Raw genomic sequence first — 25016 nt, 5'->3', positions numbered from 1 at the left:
TCCCAGCATCAGGGTCTTTTCCAATGAGTCAGTTCTTCACAACAGGTGGCCAAAGTATTGGTGCTTCAGCTTTAGCATCAGTCCTTCCAATTAGTGAATATTCAGGACTGATTTCCTTTAGGATGGACTGGTTAGATCTCCTTGTTATCCAAGGAACTCTCAAGAGTCTTCTCCAATACCACAGTTCAAAAGCATTAATTCTTTGGCGCTCAGCTTTCTTTATAGTCCAACTCTTGCATCCATACATGACTACTGGAAAAACCAAAGCTTTCACTAGACAGACCTTTGTTGGCAAAGTAATGTCTTTGCTTTTTTAATATGCTTTCTAGGCTGGTCATAACTTTTCTTCCAATCCCAATTGCTGCCCCGCAAATAGATTCCTCACTACCATCTTTCTAGATTCCATATATATATACATTATGATTATTTTTTCTCTTTCTGACTTACTTCACTCTGTATAATAGGCTCTAGGTTCATCCAGCTCGTTAGAACTGACTCAAATATGTTCCTTTTTATGACTGAGAGTCGGACACGACTGAAGCGACTTAGCAGCAGCAGCAGCAATATTCCATTGAGTATATGTACCATAGCTTCTTTATCCATTCAGCTACTAATGGACATCTAGATTGCTTCCATGTCCTAGCTATTGTAAATAGGGCTGCAGTGCACATTGAGGTACATGTGACTTTTTCAATTTTGATTTCCTCAGGGTATATGCCCAGTAGTGAGATTGTTGGATCATACGGTAGTTATATTTCTAATTTTCAAAGACATCTCCATACTGTCTTCTGTAGGGGCTATATCAATTTACATGCCTACCAACAATACAAGAGAATTCCCTTTTCTACACTCCCTCTTCAGTATTTATTGTTTGTAGATTTTTTCATGATTGCTATTCTGACTTGTGTGAGGTGGTTTTTGATTTGCGTTTCTCTAATATCGAGCGATGTTGAACATCTTTTCATGTGTTTATTAGCCATCTGTATGCCTTTTTTTGAGAAATGTCTGTTTAGGTCGTCTACCACTTTTTGATTGGGTTGTTTGTTTTCCTAGTACTGAGTTGCATGAGCTGCTTGTATATTTTGGTAGTTAATCCTTTATTAGTTATTTTATTTGCTGTTATTTTCTCCCATTCTGAGGGTTTTCCTTTTACAATGTTTATGGTTTCCTTTGCTGTGGTGCATACGAGTTTTTAATTTTGATGAGGTCAACTTTGTTTTTCTTCAGTCACTTATGCTTTTGGTAACACATCTTGGACTAGCCATTACCTAGTCCAAGATCATGAAAGGTTATTCTTATATTTTACTTTAAGAGTTTTATGGTTATTGATCCATCTTGATTTAATATTTGAATATGGTTTGAGGATAGTGATCAGTTTCATTCTTTTGCATGTGTGTATCCACTTGACTCAGCACCATTTGTTGTAGAAACTCTTCTTCCTTTATTGAATGGGCTTGGTACCAATGTGAATTTGCAACAGATTTGGGGTGTTTTGGGGGCCTCTCCAATCTGTTCCATTGGTCTATAAGTTTATTTTTATGCCACTAACCCAATGGTCTGATAACTAAAGCTTTGTAGTAAATTTTGAAATCAAGAAGTATAAGTACTCTAATTATGTTAATTTTTTCAAGAATTTTTGGTTATTCAGGACTCTTTGCAGCTCCATATGAATTTGATGGTCATATTTTCCATTTCTGCAAAAAGAAAAGGTCATTGACATTTTGATAGGAATTGCATTGAATCTGTAGACTGATTGGGTATTATTGACATCTTAATAATGCCAAGTCTTCCAACCTATGAACATGGAATCTTTCCATTTATTTAGATCTTCTTTAACTTCTTTCAGCAATGTTTTGTGTTTTCAGTGTTCAACCCTTTCACTTCCTTAAGTTTATGGCTACATGTTTTATCCTTTTGGATCCTTTTGTTAAAAAAAAATATTTCCCAATTTCTTTTTCAATTGTTCATTTGTGGCTTATTGAAACACAATTAATTTTTCTGTTTGCTTTTATGCCCTGCAACTTTGTTGAAAGTTTTTATTAGCTCCAGTAATTTTCTTGTATTCTTTGTGATTTTCTATATGTAAACTCATGTCTTTGCAGTTTTATTTATAATAGCCAAGATATGGAAGAAGCCTGTGACTGTTTATAGGCGAATGGATAAAGAATATGTTGCACATATATAAATATGTACACACACACATATACATACTAAGAGTGTAGTCGCTCAGTCGTGTCCAACTCTTTGCGACCCCATGGACTGTAGGCCACCAGGCTCCTCTGTCCATGGGATTCTCCAGGCAAGAATACTGGAGCGGGTTGCCATTTCCTTCTCCAGGGGATCTTCCCGACCCAGGGATCGAACGTGGGTCTTCCGCATCGCAGGCAGATGCTTTACCTCTGAGCCACCGGGGAAGCTCAACATATACAGACAGTGGAATACTATTAAGCCATTAAAAGGATGAATTCTTGCCATTTGCAACAACATGTATGGATCTGGAGACTATTATGCTAAATTCAATAAGTCAGATAAAGACAAATATTTTATAATTTAATTTATGTGGAATCTATAAAACAAAGCAAATGAACAAACATAACAAAACAGAATCATAGATACAGAGAAGAAAAAGGTGATTGCCAGAGGGGAGGGGATTGGGGATAAGTGAAATAGTTGAGGAATATTAAGAAGTACAAACTTCTAGTTAAAAATAAATGAGTCACAAATATAATATGATATTGTTTATATATGAAATCTAAGAAAAATGTACAAATGAACTTATTTACAAGGCAGAAATAAGAGTTACAATAGGGAGGCTCCTCCCCTCTGGCAGTCACTTTTTAACAAAAGGTGTATCTATGATTCTGTTTTGTTATGCTTTTTCATTTGCTTTGTTTTATAGATTCCACATAAATTAATCATTAAATATTTGTCTTTATCTGACTTACTGAATTTTGCCTAATACTCTCTAGATCCATCCATGTTGTTACAAATAGCAAGATTTCATCCTTTTAATGGCTGAATAGTATTCCTCTGTGTGTGTGTGTGTGTGTGTGTGTGTGGAGAAAGCAAACTTATGCTTACCAGGGGGTAAGTGGGGGATGAATTGGGAGATTGGGGTTGACATATACACACACACTCTCTCTCTCTCTCTCTCTCTATATATATATATATATATATATATATATATAAAATAGATAATAAGGATCTACTGTATATATAGCACAGGGACCTCTATCCAATACACTGTAATGACCTAAAGGGGGAAAAAGAGTGAATATATATATAATGTATCACTGAGTCACTTTGCTGTATACCTGAAACTAACACAACAGATTGACAATACTCCAATAAAATTTTTTTAAATATAATAAAATTGGGAAGTCAACAACAACAAAAAAAATAAATGAGTCATAGGAATTAAATGTACAGCACTGAGAATGTTGTCAATAACAATGTAATTACTTTGTATGGTGACAGAGGGTAACTAGATTTGTTGTGATCATTTTGGTAATGTATAAAAAAATTGAACCATGTTGTACACCAGGAACTAACAGTATTATAAGTCAATTATGATTCAAAAACAAATAATCAAATAAACAAACTCATAGAAAAAGAAATCAGATTTATGGTTCCCAGAGGTGGAGATTGGGGCATAGGGAGTTGGATGAAGGCATAAGCTTCTAGATATAGGATCAGTAAATATTAGGGATATAATGTACAACAAGATTAATATAATTGACTGTTATATGGTATAGTTGAAACTTGTTAAAAGTGTAAATTCTAATAATCATCATCAAAAGGAAAAATATTTTTTCTCTTTTAACGTTGGTATGTATATGAGATAATGGATGCTAACTAAACTTATTATTGGAATCATTTCATGATGTATGTAAGTCAAATTATTATACCCTAAACTTATGCAGTGCTTGTCAACTATATCTCAATAAAACTAGAAGAAAATTCTCTGGTTAGAGAATTCAGGCCATAAAATGATGTAAAAGGCATCCAAATTAGAAAGGAAAGGAAGAATGATTCATTACAAATGACATGATTTTATATATAGAATATTGAATCATCCTTGCATTCCTGGGATAAATCCCACTTGACCATGGTCCTTTTAATGTACTGTTGAATTCAGTTTGCTATTATTTTGTTGAGGATTTTTCCATTTATGTCCATCAGTGACATTTATCTGTAATTTTCTTTTTTTTTCTGGTGTCTTTCTCTGATTTTGGCATCAGGGGTTGCTAATATAGAATAAGTTCAAAAGTATTTTTTCCTCTTCATCTGTTTTGTTTGTTTTGTTTTTTTTAAAAAAATAGTTTGTAGAGAATAGGCATTAACTCTTCTTTAAATATTTGGTAGAATTCACCAGTAAAGCTAATTGGTTCTGGACTTTAGTTTGTGTGAATTTTTTTTCTGATTCAATTTCAATACTTGTAATTGGTCAGTTAATATTTTTAATTTCTTCATGATTCAGTACTGGTAGAATGTATGTTTCTAGGAATTTACTCATTGTTTTCTAAGTTGATTTACATTGTCATGTTAAGTTTAGGTGTACAGCAAAGTGAATCAGTTATATATATACATGTATTCATGATTTTTAGATTCTTTTCCCATAATGTCATTATAGAATATTGAGTAGAGCTCTCTGTGCTACACAGTAGGCCCTTATTAGTTATCTATATTATGTATAGTAGTGTACATTGATCCTCATCTCCCAATTTATCCCCTCCACAAAACCCTGGTAGCTATGTTTGTTTTCTACATCTGATTTTTATTTCTATTTTGAAAATAAATTCATTTGTATGCTTTTAAAAAAATCCACATATAAATGCCATCATATTATATTTGTCTTTGTCTACTGTTCTTCACTTAATATGACAATCTCTGGGTCCATCTATGTTGATGAAAATGGCCTTATTTTATTCTTTTATGGCTGAGTAATATTTCATTGTATATATGTACTACATCTTCTTTATTCATTCTTCTGCTGATGGACATTTAGGTTGCCTCTATGTCCTGGCTATTGTAAATAATGCTGCAGTGAACATTGTGGTACATATATCTTTTTGAATTATGGTTTTCTCCAGGTATTTATGCCCAGGGCTAGGATTGTTGGATTATATGATAACTATTTTTAGTTTTTAAGGAACTTCCATGTTGTTTTCGATAGTTGCTGTACCAGTTCACATTTCCACCAAGTGTAGAAGAGTTTTCTTTTCTTCATACCCTGTCCAACACGTATTGTTTGTATAGATTTTTTGATGATAGCCATTGTGATCAGTGTGAGGTGACATCTCAATTGTAGTTTGATTTGCATTTCTCTAATGATTAGTGATATTGAGGATCTTTTCATGTGCTTTTTAACTGTCTATATTTCTTTTTTGGAAAAACATATATTTAGATCTTTTGTCCATTTTTTGACTGGATTGATTTTCTGACACGAGCTACATGAGATGTTTATTTATTTTGGAAATTAAACTCTTGTTGATATTTCTTCATTTGAAAATATTTTATTCTATTCTGGGGTTGTCTTTTTGTTTTGTTTATGGTGTTCTTTGCTGTGCAGAAGCCTTTAATTTTAATTAGGTTTCATTTGTTTATTTTTGTTTTTATTTTCATTACTCTATGAGGTGATATTACTGTGATTTATATCAAAGAGTGTTCTGCCTCTGTTTTACTCTAAGAATTTTAGTGTCTGGCCTTACATTTAGGTTTCTGATCCATTTTGAGTTTATTTTTGTGTATGGTGTTGGAGAATGTTCTAATTTCATTCTTTTACATGTAACTGTCTGGATTTCCTGGATTGTTGAGGAGGCTGTCCTTTCTCCATTATCTATTCTTGCCACTGGTGATTTAATAGGTAATTTGATAGGGATTGTACTGAATCTGTAGATTTATTTAGACAATATTGATTCTTCTAATCCAAGAACATGACATATTTTTCCATCTGTTTGTATTATCTTCAGTTTCTTTTATGAGCATCTTACAGTTTTCAGAGTATAGGTCTTTTGTCTCCTTAGGTAGATTTATTCCTAGGTATTTTTCATTGTTGATGCAGTGGTAAATGGGACTTAATTTCTCTTTCTGATATATTTTGTTTTTAGTATATAGGAATGGAAGTGATTTTTGTGCATTAATTTTGTATCCTGCAACTTTACTGCATTCATTGATGAGATCTTACAGTTTTCTGGTAACATTTTTAGGATTTTCTGAGAGGCTTCCCAGGGTGGCACAATGGTAAAGAATCTGCCTGCCTATGCAGGAGATGCAAGAGACGTGTCTGAGTTGGGAAGATCTCCTGGAGTAGGAAATGGAAACCTGCTCCAATATTCTTGCCTGAAAAAATTCCATAGGCAGAGGAGCCTGATGGGCTACAGTCCATGGGGTTGCAAAGAGTCAGACACAACTGAGCAACTGAGCACCACCATGTCATCTGCAAACTGTGACAGTTTTATGTCTTCTTTTCCAATAGGGTATCTTTTATTTCTTTTTCCTCTCTGATTGTTGTGGCTAGGACTTCCAGTACTATGTTGAATAAAAGTGCCATTAATGGATGTACTTGCCTTTTTTCCTGAATTCTATGCTTTCTGGACCTAAATGTCTGTTTTCTTTCCCAGGTTAGGAACATTTTCAGTTATTATCACTTCAAAATAACTTCTCTGCCCCTTTGTCTCTCTGTTCTTCTGGAATCCCTCTGATGTGAATGTAAGTATGCTTGATGTCTCCTAAACTGTAATTTTTAAATTCATCTCTCTTTTTTCTCTTATTCTTACATGATTTCTACTACTCTGTCTTATAGTTTGCTTGTTCATTTCTCTGTTTCATCTAAACTACTGTTGATTGTTTCTAGTGTGTTTTTTATTTTAGTTATTATATTCTTTGGTTCTGTTTGGTTCCTCTTTACATTTTCCAACTCTGTTAAACTTCTCACTGTGGTTATTCATTCTTCTCCCAAGTTTGTTCAGCATCTTTATGATTAAGTCCCCTATTTAAGAATAAGTTCCATTTCAAGAGTGTGTTCATAAGTCCAACAAAGTTAGCCTAGGTATCCAACTAACACAATTGGCTATATAGTACTATACTATAATAGGTTTATAATATTTTTGCACAAATAATACATAAAAATTAACACAAAAAATAAAATATTTGTAATCTAATAGTACAGTACCTTGCAAAGTACCATAGTACCTTTCTCCAAAGAAGACATCAGATGGCCAATAAATGCATGAAAATATATTCAATATCACTAGTTATTAAAGAAATGCAAATCAAAACTACAATGAGATGTCATCTCAAACCAGTCAAAATGGCCATCATCAAAAAATCTACAAACAATAAATGCTGGAGAGATTGGAGAAAAGGGAACCCTCCTACACTGTTGGTGGGAATATAAATTGATACAGCCACTATATAGATTCTTTAAGAAACTAAAAATAGAACTACCATATGATCCAGTGAGCCCACTCCTTGGCATATATCCAAAGAAAAACATGGTTTGAAAGGATACCTACACCCTAATGTTCATTGCAGTGCTGTTTCCAATAGCTGAGACTTGGAAGCAACCTAAATGTCCATTGACAGATGAGGGGATAAAGAAAATATGGTTTGTATATACACTGGAATATTAATCAGCCTAAAAGGGGATTAAATAATGCCATTTTCAGCAACTTGGATGGACCTAGAGATTATCATAATCCTTGAGGTAAGTCAGACAAAGAAACACAAATACATGGTATCACTTACATGCAGAATCTAAAAAACAAAAAATCACGCAGGTGAACTTGTTTACAAAACAGGAACAGACTCTCAGACTTAGAGAACAAACATAGTTACCAGGGGGAAAGGGTTGAGGGGAGGGGTAGATTGGGAGTTTGGGACTGACATGTACCCACTGCTATATTTAAACTAGATGATGAACAAGGACCTACTGTTAGCACTGGGGATGTTGCTCAATATTGTGTAATAATGTAGATGGGAAAATTATTTGAAAAAGAATATATAAATGTGTATGTATAACTGAATCACCTTAAGAGACAGCTGTTCCTCCAAGTTTATTACAACATTATTCACAATAGCCAAGATATTGCAGCAAACTTAGTGTCTATTGATGGGCAAATAATTAAAGAAATATATAACGAACTATTACTCAGTCATCAAAAAGAAGAAATCCATATTTGACATAGTTGGACTTAGAAGGCAGTATGTTAAATGAAATGAATGAGAAGGAGAAAGACCCTGAATGATCTTACTTATATGTGGAATCATAAAAGCTTAACTCATAGAAATAAAAAGTAGATGGTACTTAGCAGGGGCTTAAGGGTTGGGGAAATGGGTTGATTTTGATCAAAGGATGCAAACTTATAAGATAAGTAAATTCAAAGGATTTAATGTACAGCATGGTGGTTATAATTAACAACACTGTATTGTATACTTGAATGTTAGGATAGTAGGTCTTAAGTTTTATCACCACACACAAAGAAAAGGTAATTTCATGAGGGGATCTGTTAACTGATGTTATTGTGGTAATCACTTTGCAACATATGTGTGTGTATGTATATATATACATACACACACTTATATGTGTGTGTGTGAAAGAAACATGTTGTACACCTTAAAGTTACATATATTCTGTCAAATACATCTCAGTAATACTGAGGATGAGGGGAGTTTTGTCCAGTAAGTCTAAAGTCTTAGGTGCCTTAGGGACAGTTTCTGTCAATTTAAGTTTTCTTTTATGGCCCATAATTTCATATTTCTTTTGTGTGCATCATGATTTTTTGTTGAAAACTGGACATTTTAATATCATAATATTATAACCCTGAAAATTAGATTTTTACTCTTTTCTATTTTTTATATCTGAAGTTTGTAGTCAACAATTGTTCAATAAATTTCCCAATTTGTTTTTGCAAAAGCAGTTCAGTGTTGTGTGTGCTCAATGAAGTATCTTTTCCTCTAGCTTGTGTTCAACTGGTACTTTGCCAGATATTTTTTTGAATGCTAAAAGGTAAAAATTTTAAAACACCACCCTCCTCTAGTCTTTGCAGATTCACTCCATGCTGAAGTACTCATTTAGTATTTTCCCAGATAGATTGTTAACAATTCTTAGACTTCTCTCCCACTTGCAGTGAAACTAGGGATCAGCCAGAGGTGAAAGCATAAGATCGACTCTGGTCTTCTCTGAACAAGAGTGCTACTGGACATGCATATGGCTTTTAAAATTCCCTAGTATACACAGCCAGTTTTGAATGCTCTAATTTAATTTCCCAAAGAAACTCTCTTTCTAGATTTTCTTCTCAGTCTGTTGATGGTCTGTTGTATGTTTTAATCATAATCTTTTGCCCCAGGCAGCTACAGATTTCTCATTACTCTTACAACGTTTTCAAGTAGTATGGGCCACGTTTGAACCCTGTGTGATTTCATGTGAAACAGAGACAGAGCACCTTGAATAGGTCCTTCAGGTAGTTCTCAGGCAAGTTAAAATACACTAATTTGTGAGTGAGGTATGGCTCCCTCCAGACCTCAGACCATGGTTCCACTCTAGGCCATCTTCAGGCTGGCCACTGGACCTAGGAGTTAGGCAAGGGTAAATAAAAATGCCACAAAGCTTTCCTCCTATTTTTAAGTTGCCCTTTTCTTGGTTCAGTGTTTACTTGGTTGCTGTGCACCTTTGATTGTTTCCCAGAGTACAAACAAAGTTAGTCCTGACAGCTTCTGCTTGGTTTTGTTGTTTCTGTAGAAGAGCTTGGCACTCCATACTCTGTCGTTTTGCTGAAAACATCCCCTGTTCCTTTTTTTATTTCTAGACTAGATTTCTCTAAATGGCCTTGGGGAACCACAGCACTATCACTGAGTTCATTCTCCTTGGACTGTCTGCAGACCCCCATGTCCAGGCATTATCCTTTGTGTTCTTCCTAGCAATTTACCTCCTGACTCTGCTGGGGAACCTGACAATGATGCTGGTGATCAGAACCGATTCTCACCTCCACACTCCCATGTACTTCTTCCTGAGTCACCTTTCTTTCCTGGATTTTTGCTTCTCTTCTGCCACAGTACCCAAGATGCTGGAAATTCTTCTGTCTCAGAAGAAAACAGTCTCTGTGGAGGCCTGTCTAGCTCAAGTCTTCTTTGTGTTTGACTTGGGGGGCACTGAAGCCTGTCTGCTCTCAGTTATGGCCTATGATCGCTATGCTGCCATCTGCCACCCTCTGCTCTATGGCCAGAAGATGAGCAACCAGCTCTGTAAAGGTCTGGTGTTAGGTTCCTGGAGCCTGGGTTTTCTGGACGCATTCATCAACATCCTTCTAGCTATGGATTTTGACTTCTGTAGGGATCAGTTTATCCCCTACTACAGCTGTGAGCTGCCCTCTCTCTTTCCCCTTTCCTGCTCTGATGTCTCCACCAGTTTCACTATTCTGCTCTGCTCTAGTCTCCTGCATGGGCTGGGAACCTGTTTCCTAATCATACTGTCTTACACTCTCATTGTTTCTACCATCCTAAATATCCGCTCCTCTTCATATAGAAGCAAGGCCTTCTCCACCTGCTCTTCCCACCTCACTGCAGTGCTCCTATTTTATTGTTCAGCTTTCCTTCGCTATATAGTGCCAACCTTGGGCTCGCCACAGGAGTTGATCTTCTCTGTACAGTACAGTGTGATCACTCCCTTAATGAATCCCCTTATCTATAGCCTGAAGAACAATGAGGTGAAAGCAGCTACGAAAAGGACCTTTAGAAAATATCTCCATTGCTAGTGACCAAAGACAGAAGGTGATGAAGAGTTATCTTACTATACCAGGATATCTTGTTAGTTAACAATAAAGTAATTTCCTGATTATTCCAATATTGGATCTGAGAAAAGCATCTTAAAATTCATAAAGGTATTTGGAGTACAGCCCATAGGCTCGTACTAATCTTAGGACCTGGCTTCACCCACCAGTGGCTGAGCAACAGCATGAAGTCTTCTTGACCCTGACTTCATCCACCAGTAAACCAGCACTAGCCCCAGCTGGGATTAGTGGGATTGACAGTCACCCACCTCATGACTAGTCCTACCAACTGGTAGGACCAACTAGTCCTACCAACCAGTTACTGGCAACCTCCACACAAGACAGGGCCTAGAAAACAACCAAACCAGAGACCAGTCAAGCCTACGAGACCTCCCACATAGTCAGCCTACCACAACAGAAGGACCCATTCAGCACTCGTAGCGGGGAACTGTAAGGTATATAGCTTGGATGAGGAGAGGCTAGCACCCTACTGCATGCATAGGATGTCTCCTACAAAAGCCGCTTTTCCAGAGTTTGGAAATGCAACCAAAATACCAGATACACAAAAATACAAATAGCAACTTGGGCAAAATGAAGTGACAGTTTCAAACAAAGAAAAAAGATAAAACCCCAGGAAAAGGACTAAATGAAATAAGGATAGGCAATTTACCCAAGAAAGGATTCAGGGTAGCAATCATAAAGATGATCAAAGAGCCTGGGAGAAGAATGGATGCTCAGAGTGGTAAGTTTGATGTTTTTAACAAAGAATTAGAAAATATAAAGAAAAACCAGAGATGAAGAGTCCAATAACTGAAAAATAAAGAATCCAATAACTGAAATGAGAAGTACACAAGAAAGAATCAATGGTAGGCTGAATGATACAGAGAAATGGATCAATCAGTAGTAAGACAGAATAGTGGAAATCAATGATGCTGTCAGAAAAAAATGAAAAACAAAAGAATGAAAAGCAATGGAGACTGATTAAGAGACCTCTGATATGATATCAAGTATATTATCATTCACATCAAATGAGTCCCGGAATGTGAAGACAGAAAGAAATGGGCTGAGAACATATTTGAAGACATAATAGCTAAGAACTTCCCTAACTTGGGAAAGGAAACAACCAAATCCAAGAAGCCCAATGAGTCCTATGCAGGGATAAACCAAAGAAGAAAACCCCAAGACACAGTATTAAAATGACAAAAGTAAAGATACAGAGAGAATATTAAAAGCAGCAATGGGATAGCAACAAATAATACACAAGGGAATCCACATGAGGCTATGAGCTGAATTTTGAGCAGAAACTCTACAGACCAGAAAGGAGTGGAATGATTTATTTAAAGTGATAAAAGGGAAAAATGTATAACTAAGAATGCTCTACACTGTAAGGCCCTCATTCAGATTTGATGGAGAGATCTAAAGCTTTACTGAGTAGCAAAGCTAAAACAGTACAGTTTCACCAAACTGGGCTTACAAATAAAGATAAAGGTGAAAATAAAAAGGCCAAACTTAAAAACATTAAAATTATGAAATGGGAAAGCTCTTCAGTAAAGGCAAACATATAGTAAAGGTAAAGAACATTGGTAAAGGCAAGCATAGAGTAAAGATAGGAAATCATTTCATACATAAAACTAGTAGGAAGGTTAAAAAACTTAAAAAAAAAATTTTTTAAAGTAGTAGAATCATCTATATCCAGAATAAGCAGTTAATGGATACCCTATCATGAGAACGCTGGGCTGGAAGAAGCACAAGCTGGAATCAAGATTGCCAGGAGAAATATCAATAACCTCAGATATGCAGATGACACCCCCTTATGGCAGAAAGTGAAGAGGAACTAAAAAGCCTCTTGGTGAAAGTGAAAGTGGAGAGTGAAAAAGTTGGCTTAAAGCTCAACATTCAGAAAATGAAGAACATGGCATCTGGTCCCACTACTTTATGGGAAATAGAGGGGGAAACAGTGTCAGACTTTATTTTGGGGGGCTCCAAAATCACTGCAGATGGTGACTGCAGCCATGAAATTAAAAGACGCTTGTCCTTGGAAGGAAAGTTATGACCAACCTAGATAGCATAGTCAAAAGCAGAGACATTACTTTGCCAACAAAGGTCTGTCTAGTCAAGGCTATGGTTTTTCCAGTCGTCATGTATGGATGTGAGAGTTGGACTGTAAGGAAAGCTGAGCACCGAAGAATTGATGCTTTTGAACTGTGGTGTTGGAGAAGACTCTTGAGAGTCCCTTGGACTGCAAGGAGATCCAACCAGTCCATTCTAAAGGAGATCAGTCCTGGGTGTTCTTTGGAAGGACTGATGCTAAAGCCAAAACTCCAGTACTTTGGCCACCTCATGTGCAGAGTTGACTCATTGGAAAAGACTCTGATGCTGGAAGGGATTGGGGGCAGGAGGAAAAGGGGACGACAGAGGATGAGATGGCTGGATGGCATCACCGACTCAATGGACGTGAGTTTGAGTGAACTCCAGGAGTTGGTGATGGACAGGGAGGCCTGGCGTGCTGCAATTCATGGGGTCGCAAAGAGTTGGACATGACTGAGCGAACTGAACTGAACTGAACTGAAATATAAAATATGATATCAAAATAGTAGTGATGAGGGTAAGAGAGTATACACACAGGGTTTTTAATGCATTTGAAAGTAAAAGATCAACAACTTAAAATATATATATATATGTGTGTGTGTGTGTGTGTGTGTGTATACACTTATCCCTCATGGTAACCACAAACCAAAAAGCTATACTAGATTCAGACACACAAAAGAAAACAGAATCAAATACAGTCATCAAATCATAAGAAAAAAAAAAACCAAAACAGACCCACAAAACAACCTCCAAACAATAAAAAAGAGCAACAAAAATATACATATCTATAATTACTTTATTTTTTAATATACATTTATTTATTTATTTTAATTGGAGGCTAATTACTTTACAATATTGTATTGGTTTTGCCATACATCAACATGAATCCACCACGGGTGTACACGTGTTCCCCATCCTGAACTCCCCTCCCACCTCCCTCCCCATACCATCCCTCTGGGTCATCCCAGTGCCCCAGCCCCGAGCACCCTGTATCATGCATTGAACCTGGACTGGCGATTCATTTCTTATATGATATTATACATGTTTCAATGTCATTCCCCCAAACCATCCCACCCTCGCCCTCTCCCAGAGTCCAAAAGACTGTTCTATACATCTGTGTCTCTTCTGCTGTCTCGCATACAGGGTTATCATTACCATCTTTCTAAATTCCATATATATGCATTAGTATACTGTATTGGTGTTTTTCTTTCTGGCTTACTTCACTCTATATAATAGATTCCAGTTTCATCCACCTCATTAGAACTGATTCAAATGTATTCTTTTTAATGGCTGAGTAATACTCCATTGTGTATATGTACCACAGCTGCTGGGAGCCGGCATATTGCATATTGAGTGAGGATCTGTAATAGCTCAACTGGAATTCTATCACTGCCGGGAGCCAGCGTGAGGCACTCCGCCCATGACAAAGGTCATGAGGAAGGAGGCTCGGCATACGCAAAGGCGGGATCGAGCCTCAGGAGTCCCCCTGGAAATTCTCGAGCATCTACCCCCAAAACCAGAGTCTGCCTACTTTCTGCTTTGTGCTTTCACCTACACCTCTGACTTTACGGGGGGCTGTCCCCCACTACCTCTCTCTGAAAAAAAAGAGTTAGCTTACAGCTCCAGTTAATAATTCCTGGGTGTGACAGTGTTTCAACCTACAAACTCCTTTGGAAATCCTCTAGCCTGCCTGAATAGGTTTTTCCAGCCACATGTGATTGTTCAGAGCCTCCCAACTGTGAGAGGCAGGAGATGTTCTAAACTGCCTAAACACAGATTCCTTTGAGTAGTTAAAAGATTGATTAGAAAATGTATTGGTGAAGGGTTTTTCACTTGTTGGGCCAATGTTTGCTGCTAAGTCTCCATACTCCTTACCTACTGTGTCTTTGGCAGTGTATTGATTGATATAATGGGTGTATAGAAATGTAAAATGCCGCTTTGTCCAATGCTTTTTGGAAGGCTGGCGCCTGACTTTGGAATAATCACCTTTAGAGAAAGATAAGTTTCTTAAAATGTTAACAGGCCTCCGGGCCAGAAGATGATGTCAATCACCTGAACTTTTGCATATGATAAGTTTGCAGGAAGAAAGCCTGGCTTGCTGCATGACTCTACCCCTTCCCCCATTATCCTCTATGCATACCTTAAGGTATAAAAACTACTTTGGAAAATAAAGTGCGGGCCTTGTTCACTGAAACTTGGTCTCCCCATGTCACTATCTCTCCCAAATTCCAGCTGAGCGTCCATCTGGAGCGTGGATGTCCTCTGCGACCATTTATTTGCCTGGGCTTCTAAGACCCACTCGAGAAGGTGTCTAAGGTGGGGCACCTTCCGCTATTCGAGAGGGCGCCTGTGGCCTCCGTGGTCAGAGCTAACCTGGTGTCACGGGTTATATTGATTTTCCGCGTAAACCAAGCCACTCAGCTTCTTTTCTCCACTGAATTTTCCTACTGAGCTATCCTTATTTCAGCCGCTTTTCTCCACTGAATTTTCCTACTGAGCTATCCTTATTTCAGCCGCTTTTCTCCACTGAATTTCCTCACTGAGCTATCCTTATTCTATTACTCTTTGTATCCTTAATTAAAGTGTAATTAAGCAGTTATTCCCTGACCCTCGCCTAGCCGTCTCTCCTTCGAATACCCTGGATCAGCCGGGGCTGGTCCCCGGCACACAGCTTTCTTATCCATTCATCTCCTGATGGACATCTAGGTTGTTTCCATGTCCTGGCTATTGTAAACAGTGCCGTGATGAACATTGGGGTACACGTGTCTCTTTCAATTCTGGTTTCCTCAGTGTGTGCCCGGCAGTGGGATTGCTGGGTCGTATGGCAGTTCTATTTCCAGTTTTTTAAGGAATCTCCACACTGTTCTCCATAGTGGCTGTACTAGTTTGCATTCCCACCAACAGTGTAAGAGGGTTCCCTTTTCTCCACACCCGCTCCAGCATTTATTTCTTGTAGACTTTTTGGATAGCAGCCATTCTGACTGGCATGAAATGGTACCTCATTGTGGTTTTGATTTGCATTTCTCTGATAATGAGTGATGGTGAGCATCTTTTCATGTGTTTGTTAGCCATCTGTAGTGATGAACATAGATGCAAAACTCCTTAACAAAATTCTAGCAAACAGAATCCAACAACATATTAAAAAGATCATACATCATGACCAAATGGGCTTTATCCCAGGGATGCAAGGATTCTTCAATATAATTACTTTAAATACAATAAATACTCCAGTTAAAAGACAGAGTGGTTTAATGGATACAAAAATAAGACATGTATATATGCCACCTAGAAGAGACTCACTTCATATCTAAAGACTAAGAAAGACTTAAAGTGAAGGAATAGAAAAATGTATTCCATGTAAATGGAAATCAAAAGAAAGCCAAAGTAGCAATACATGTATCAGACAAAATATACTTTAAAATAAAGACTGTTACATGAGACAATGAAGGACACTACATAATGATCAAGGGATAAATATAGGATATAACAAATGTAAATATGTATGTACCCAACATCAGTTCAGTTCAGTCACTCAGTCATGTCCGACTCTGTGACCCCATGGACTGCAGCACTTCAGGCTTCCCTGTCCATCACCAAATCCCAGAACTTGCCAAAATTCATGCCCATCAAGTTTGTGATGCCATCGAACCCTCTCATCCTCTGTCATCACCTTCTCCTTCTGCCTTCAATCTTTCCCAGCATCAGAGTCTTTTCAAATGAGTCTACTTCTTTGCATCAGGTGGCCAAAGTACTGGAGCTTCAGCTTCTGCATCAGTCCTTTTAATGAATATTCAGGACTGATTTCCTTTAGGATTGACTGGTCTGATCTCCTTGCTGTCCAAGGGACTTTCAAGAGTCTTCTCCAACACCACGGTTCAAAAGCATCAATTCTTCAGCTCCCAACACAGGAACACCTAAATACATAAAGCAAATATTAACAGACATAAAGGGAGAAATTGACAGCAACACAATAGTAGTAGAGGACTTTAACCCCCACTTATATCAATGGTATATTGATGTAATCATTTCTCAATGTATGCATACTGAAGCATCACATTATATACCTTAAATATATAAAAAACTTTTTGTCAATCTTGCTTCAGTAAAGCTGGGGAAGATTATTAATTTAGGGAAAAATGCAATGTAGTTTTCAGGATAGGATTAAGAAGCAGAAAATAAGAACATAAGTGGAAACAACTGATGAAATCTGAATGAAGTCTGTTATATAAGTAATAATATATTTCTAATGTAGACTTACTAGTTTTAAAAATTTATTATGGTTATATAGGATTTTAATATTAGGAGGAGGGTGAATAGTTTATAGGAAATCTTGTTTTATTAGAAATTGTTAAGTTGAAGCTATTACAAGATAAAAAGAATTTACTTTTTTACATATTAAAAAAGAAAATTATCTCTTAAAGCCTGAAAAGTAATTTGATAAAGTTTAGCAGCCGTTTTCACGGTGAATCTCCCAGCAAAAGAGCCATAAAAAGTAGGGTTATCTCATGAAATGTATCTACAACAAACTTACAGCTCATGTCATACTTTATTGTGACATATTGAAACCGTTATTCCTAAGATCAGAAACAAGGCTAGGATTATCACTACCATCACTTCTATTTAACATTGTACTACACATGCACCTACATCAGTTAATCTGTGGCAAAGGAGGCAAGAATATACAATGGAGAAAAGACAATCTTCAAAAAGTGGGCTGGGAATGCTGGACAGCTACAGGTAAATCAATGAAATTAGAATATCCCCTCACACCATTTGAGGCAATGTTTTGATAGATCAATTGGTAAAGAATCCACCTGCAATGCAGGGGACCCTGGTTTGATTCCTGGGTCAGGAAGGTCAGCTAGAGAAGGGATAGGCTACCCACTCCAGTATTCTGGCCTGCAGAATTCCATGGACTCTATAGTCCATGGGGTCTCAAAGAGTCTGACATGACTGAGTGACTTTCATTTTCCTCAAAAGTAAACTAAAAATTGTTTAAAGATCTGAACCTAGGATATGACATTGTAAAATTCATAGAAGATAGGCAAAACATTCTCTGACATAAATCATAGCAATATTTCCCTAAATCTGTCTGCTGAGGGAAAAGAAGTAGAAGCAAAAATATATGGCACCCAACCAAGCTTAAAAGCTTTTGCACAACAAAGAAAACCATCAGCAAAATGAAAAGGCCACCTATGGAATGGGACAAGCTAGGTTGTTTTGAAAATTTCTCATGTATCCTGAGAATCTAAAAGTCCATATTCATCTGTAGGACTGTGTATGCCAAACACTGTTTACACACTGAGAAAAGACATAGGAAGACTAAGCTCTCACACTGGACCTATCTTGAGGGTCTGTGCAAGCAGAAAGTAAAAGATAAGGTGGAGTTATGATTTATAGTTATAAATTATAAACTTCCAGGCAAACCTGTTGAAGATATGCCTCAACATGTACACGGAGCACCTCAGCAAAGACTTGAAAGACATTATTTCTATGCATGTAAAGAAACCTCTCTTCAGTCATGTGCTGACCACTAAGATAACCAAGCACAGACTTCAGTGACCACAGTCAACAAAGAATACAGCCTTTAAGAGTTAGTTCAATAAAGTCTCTAAACAAACACACAACAATGACCGGGTAAAGAAGGACCATCTTCACATTATGCCACGTTATGTTACTTTAAGGTCTAGCTTCAACAAAACATTTAAAAACTTGCTAAGAATAAAGTATGGCCCATACATAGGGGAAAAAAGCAGTCAGTATAACTGTCCCTGAAGTATCCCAGGTTTATTAGACAAAAACTTTTAATAATCTATTTTAAGTATGTTCAAAGGACTAAATGAAACTACAACTAAAGGAAAGAGTGAGAACAGTGTTTTGCCAAATAGAGAATATCAATAAAAATATAAATTATTTATAAAAGCAACCAAATAGAAATTCTAGAGTTGAAAAGTATTATATCTGAAGTGAAAAATTCACTAGAGGAGGTTAACAGAAAATTTTAACAAAAACTTAAAAAATGATCAATGAGATCAATCCAAAGTACATTTAACACAGAAGTTTGTATATAAATGTTCACAGAAGCATATTCATTATAGCCCGAATTGGAAAAGAATTTACTATACATCAACTGATAATCAGATAAACAAAATATGATATAATCACACATATATATTATTTAGTCATAAAAAAGAATGAAGTACTGATTTATGCTACAGCAACAAAAACATTATGCTAAGTTAAATAAGTAAGGTATGAAAGACCTCATATTTTATTATTTCATTTATATCAAATGTCCAAAATAGGCAAATTGACAGATATAGAAAGTACATTAGTGATTTCCAGGGTTGGGGGAGAGAGGTGGAAAGAAGTGATTTCTGATTGGCATGAGTTTTCTTTTTGGATGATGAAAATATTCTGGAATTAGTGGTGATAGTAGCATGACTTTGTTAATATACTAAAAAGCCTCTACTAAATTGTTCAGTTAAAAATAGTGAATTTTATGGCATGTGGGTTGTATCTCAGATTTTAAAAGCATTTGTGTTCTATATACAGTCAAGAACAGTTATTAAATAAAAATATTTTAAATGGCACCATTTATTATCATCAAAGAGATTAAATATGTAGGAATAAGTTGAAGATTAATACTTTAATACTGAAAACTACTACTTAATGGGAAAAATTAAAGAAGAGGAAAATAAATATAGAGAGAGGGCAGTCCTAAGATGGCAGAGGAATAGGATGGGGAGACCACTTTCTCCCCCACAAATTCATCAAAAGAACATTTAAACGCTGAGTAAATTCCACAAAACAACTTCTGAATGCCAGCAGAGGATATCAGGCACCCAGAAAAGCAGGCCATTGTTTTTGAAAGGAGATGGAGAAGTCTTGAGGCTACTGTAAAAATAAGACTGAAAACCAGAAGCAGGAGGCTTAAGTCCAAATCCTGGGAACACAAGAGAATTCCTGACTCCAGGGAACATTAATCAACAGGAGCTCATCAAACGCCTCCATACCTACACTGAAACCAGGCACCACTCAAGGGCCAACAAGTTCCAAAGCAAGACATACCATGCAAATTCTCCAGCAAAACAGGAACAGAGCCCTGAGCTTCAATATACAGGCTGTCCAAAGTCACTCCAAACCCATTGACATCTCATAACTCATTACTGGACACTTCATTGCACTCCAGAGAGAAGAAATCCAGCTCCACCCACCAGAACACTGACACAAGCTTCCCTAACCAGGAAACCTTGACAAGCCACACGTACAACCCCACCCACTGCGAGGAAACTCCACAATAAAGAGAACTCCACAAACTGCCAGAATACAGAAAGGCCACCCCAAATGCAGCAACATAAACAAGATGAAGAGACAAAGGAATATCCAGCAGGTAAAGGAACAGGGTAAATGCCCACCAAACCAAACAAAAGAGCAAGAGGGAGGGAATCTACCTGATAAAGAATTCCAAATAATGATAGTGAAAATGATCCAAAATCTTGAAAACAAAATGGAATCACAGATAAATAGCCTGGAGACAAGGATTGAAAAGATGCAAGAAAGGTTTAACAAGGACCTAGAAAAAATAAAAAAGAGTCAATATATAATGAATAATGCAATAAATGAGATCAAAAACACTCTGGAGGGAAAAAATAGTAGAATAACGGAGGCAGAAGATAGGATTCGTGAGGTAGAATGGTAGAAATAAATGAATCAGAGAGGTAAAAAGAAAATCGAATTAAAAGAAATGAGGACAATCTCAGAGACCTCTGGGACAATGTTAAACACCTCACCATTCAGATCATAGGAGTCCCAGAAGAAGACAAAAAGAAAGACCATGAGAAAATACTTGAGGAGATAATAGTTGAAAACTTCCCTAAAATGGGGAAGGAAATAATCACCCAAGTCCAAGAAATCCAGAGAGTCCCAAACAGGATAAACCCAAGGTGAAACAGACCAAGACACATAGTAATCAACTTAACAAAGATCAAACACAAAGAACAAATATTAAAAGCAGCAAGGGAAAAACAACAAACAACACACAAGGGGATTCCCACAAGGATAACAGCTGATCTTTCAATAGAAACTCTTCAGGCCAGGAGGGAATGGCAAGACATACTTAAAATGATGAAAGAAAATAACCTACAGCCCAGATTACTGTACCCAGTAAGGATCTCATTCAAATATGAAGGAGAAATCAAAAGCTTTACAGACAAACAAAAGCTGAGAGAATTCAGCACCACCAAACCAGCTCTCCAACAAATGCTAAAGGATCTTCTTTAGACAGGAAACACAAAAAGGGTGTATAAACTCGAACCCAAAACAATAAAGTAACAGGATCGTACTCATCAATAATTACCTTAAACGTAAATGGGTTGAATGCCCCAATCAAAAGACAAAGACTGGCTGAATGGATACAAAAACAAGACCCCTATATATGTTGTATACAAGAGACCCACCTCAAAACAAGGGACACATACAGACTGAAAGTGAAGGGCTGGAAAAAGATTTTCCATGCAAATAGAGACCAAAAGAAAGCAGGAGTAGCAATACTCATATTAGATAAAAAATACTTTAAAACAAAGGCTGTGAAAAGAGACAAAGAAGGAAACATAATGATCAAAGGATCAATTCAAGAAGAAGATATAACAATTATAAATATATATACACCCAACATAGGAGCACCGCAATATGTAAGACAAATGCTAACAAGTGTGAAAGGGGAAATTAACAATAACACAATAATAGTGGGAGACTTTAATACCCCACTTACACCTATGGATAGGTCAACTAAACAGAAAATAACAAGGAAACACAAACTTTAAGTGATACAATAGACCAGTTAGACCTAATTGATATCTATAGGACATTTCACCCCAAAACAATGAATTTCACCTTTTTCTCAAGTGCACACGGAACCTTCTCCAGGATAGATCACATCCTAGGCCATAAATCTAGCCTTGGTAAATTCAAAAAAATTGAAATCATTCCAAGCATCTTTTCTGACCACAATGCAGTAAGATTAGATCTCAATTACAGGAGAAAAACTATTAAAAACTCCAACATATGGAGGCTGAACAACACACTGTTGAATAACCAACAAATCCAGAAGAAATCAAAAAAGAAATCAAAATTTGCATAGAAACGAATGAAAATGAAAACACAACAACCCAAAACCTGTGGGACATGGTAAAAGCAGTCCTAAGGGGAAAGTTCATAGCAATACAGGCATACCTCAAGAAACAAGAAAAAAGTCAAATAAATAACCTAACTCTACACCTAAAGCAACTAGAAAAGGAAGAAATGAAGAACCCCAGGGTCAGTAGAGGAAAGAAACTTTAAAAATTAGGGCAGAAATAAATACAAAAGAAATAAAAGAGACCATAGCAAAAATCAACACAGCCAAAAGCTGGTTCTTTGAAAGGATAAATAAAATTGACAAACCATTAGCCAGACTCATCAAGAAACAAAGGGAGAAAAGTCAAATCAATAAAATTAGAAATGAAAATGGAGAGATCACAACAGACAACACAGAAATACAAAGGATCATAAGAGACTACTATCAGCAATTATATGCCAATAAAATGGACAACATGGAAGAAATGGACAAATTCTTAGAAAAGTACAACTTTCCAAAACTGAACCAGGAAGAAATAGAAAATCTTAACAGACCCATCACAAGCACGGAAATTGAAACTGTAATCAGAAATCTTCCAGCAAACAAAAGCCCAGGTCCAGACAGCTTCACAGCTGAATTCTACCAAAAATTTAGAGAAGAGTTAACACCTATCCTACTCAAACTCTTCCAGAAAATTGCAGAGGAAGGTAAACTTCCAAACTCATTCTATGAGGCCACCATCACCCTAATACCAAAACCTGACAAAGATGCCACAAAAAAAGAAAACTACAGGCCAATATCACTGATGAACATAGATGCAAAAATCCTTAAGAAAATTCTAGCAATCAGAATCCAACAACACATTAAAAAGATCATACACCAGGACCAAATGGGCTTTATCCCAGGGACGCAAGGATTCTTCAATATCCACAAATCAATCAATGTTAATATCACATTAACAAATTGAAAAATAAAAGCCATATGATAATCTCAATAGATGCAGACAAAACCTTTGACAAAATTCAACATCCATGTATGATAAAAACTCTCCAGAAAGTAGGAATAGAAGGAACATACCTCAACATAATAAGAGCTATATATGACAAACCCACAGCAAACATTATCCTCAATGGTGAAAAATTGAAAGCATTTCCCCTAAAGTCAGGAACAAGACAAGGGTGCCCACTTTCACCACTACTATTCAACATAGTTTTGGAAGTTTTGGCCACAGCAATCAGAGCAGAAAAAGAAATAAAAGGAATACAAATTGGAAAAGAAGAAGTAAAGCTCTCACTCTTTGCAGATGACATGATCCTCTACACAGAAAACCCTAAAGACTCCACCAGAAAATTACTAGAGCTAATCAATGAATATAGTAAAGTTGCAGGATATAAAATCAACACACAGAACTCCCTTGCATTCCTATACACTAATAATGAGAAAACAGAAAGAGAAATTAAGGAAACAATTCCATTCACCATTGCAATGAATAGAATAAAATACTTAGGAATATATCTACCTAAAGAAACTAAAGACCTATATATAGGAAACTATAAAACACTGGTGAAAGAAATCAAAGAGTACACTAATAGATGGAGAAATATACTGTGTTCATGGATTGGAAGAATCAATATAGTGAAAATGAGTATACTACCCAAAGCAATCTATAGATTCAATGCAATCCCTATCAAGCTACCAACGGTATTTTTCACAGAGCTAGAACAAATAATTTCACAATTTGTATGGAAAAACAAAAAGCCTCGAATAGCCAAAGCAATCTTGAGAAAGAAGAATGGAACTGGAGGAATCAACCTGCCTGACTTCAGGCTCTACTACAAAGCCACAGTCATCAAGACAGTATGGTACTGGCACCAAGACAGAAATATAGATCAATGGAACAAAATAGAAAACCCAGAGATAACTCCACGCACCTATGGACACCTTATCTTTGACAAAGGAGGCAAGAATATACAATGGATTAAAGACAATTTCTTTAACAAGTGGTGCTGGGAAAACTGGTCAACCACTTATTAAAGAATGAAACTAGAACACTTTCTAACACCATACACAAAAATAAACTCAAAATGGATTACAGATCTAAACGTAAGACCAGAAACTATAAAACTCCTAGAGGAGAACATAGGCAAAACACTGTCCGACATACATCACACGAGGATCCTCTATGACCCACCTCCCAGGATATTGGAAATAAAAGCAAAAATAAACAAATGGGCCCTAATTAAACTTAAAAGCTTCTGCACAACAAAGGCGGAGAAGGCAATGGCACCCCAGTGCCCCAAGAGTACTCCAGTACTCTTGCCTGGAAAATCCCATGGATGGAGGAGCCTGGTGGGCTGCAGTCCATGGGGTCGCTAAGAGTTGGACACGACTGAGTGACTTCAGTTTCACTTTTCACTTTCACGCATTGGAGAAGGAAATGGCAACCCACTCATCCCAGGGATGGGGGAGCCTGGTGGGCTGCCGTCTTTGGGGTTGCATAGAGTCGGATAGGACTGAAGCGATTTAGCAGCAGCAGCAGCAGCACAACAAAAGAAACTATAAGCAAGGTGAACAGACAGCCTTCAGAATGGGAGAAAATATAGCAAATGAAGCAACTGACAAACAACTAATCTCAAAAATATACAAGCAACTCCTGCAGCTCAATTCCAGAAAAATAAACAACCCAATCAAAAAATGGGCCAAAGAACTAAATAGACATTTCTCCAAACAAGACATACAGATAGCTAACAAACACATGAAAAGATGCTCACCATCATTTATTATCAGAGAAATGCAAATCAAAACCACAGTGAGGTACCATTTCATGCCGGTCAGAATGTCTGCTATCCAAAAGTCTACAAGCAATAAATGATGGAGAGGGTGTGGAGAAAAGGGAACTCTCTTATACTGTTGGTGGGAATGCAAACTAGTACAGCCAATGGAGAACAGTGTGGAGATTCCTTAAAAAACTGGAAATATATAATATTATATTGAAAAAAAAAAACTTGAAATAGAACTGCCATATGACCCAGCCAACCCAC

At 36.8% G+C, this 25016-nt stretch overlaps 1 protein-coding gene across 1 annotated transcript; it reads left to right on the top strand.

Moving 5' to 3' along the window:
• The first annotated feature begins 9824 nt into the window (after positions 1 to 9824).
• Positions 9825 to 10754, top strand: LOC102406316 (olfactory receptor 8S1-like). The gene has a single exon (XM_006046831.4). The coding sequence runs from the start codon at positions 9825 to 9827 to the stop codon at positions 10752 to 10754; it is 930 nt and encodes a 309-aa protein (XP_006046893.3).
• The last annotated feature ends 14262 nt before the right edge of the window (positions 10755 to 25016 follow it).

Source organism: Bubalus bubalis, chromosome 4 (assembly GCF_019923935.1).
Source record: "Bubalus bubalis isolate 160015118507 breed Murrah chromosome 4, NDDB_SH_1, whole genome shotgun sequence".
Classification (NCBI taxonomy): domain Eukaryota; kingdom Metazoa; phylum Chordata; class Mammalia; order Artiodactyla; family Bovidae; genus Bubalus; species Bubalus bubalis.
This window is presented reverse-complemented; position numbering and strand designations above follow the sequence as displayed.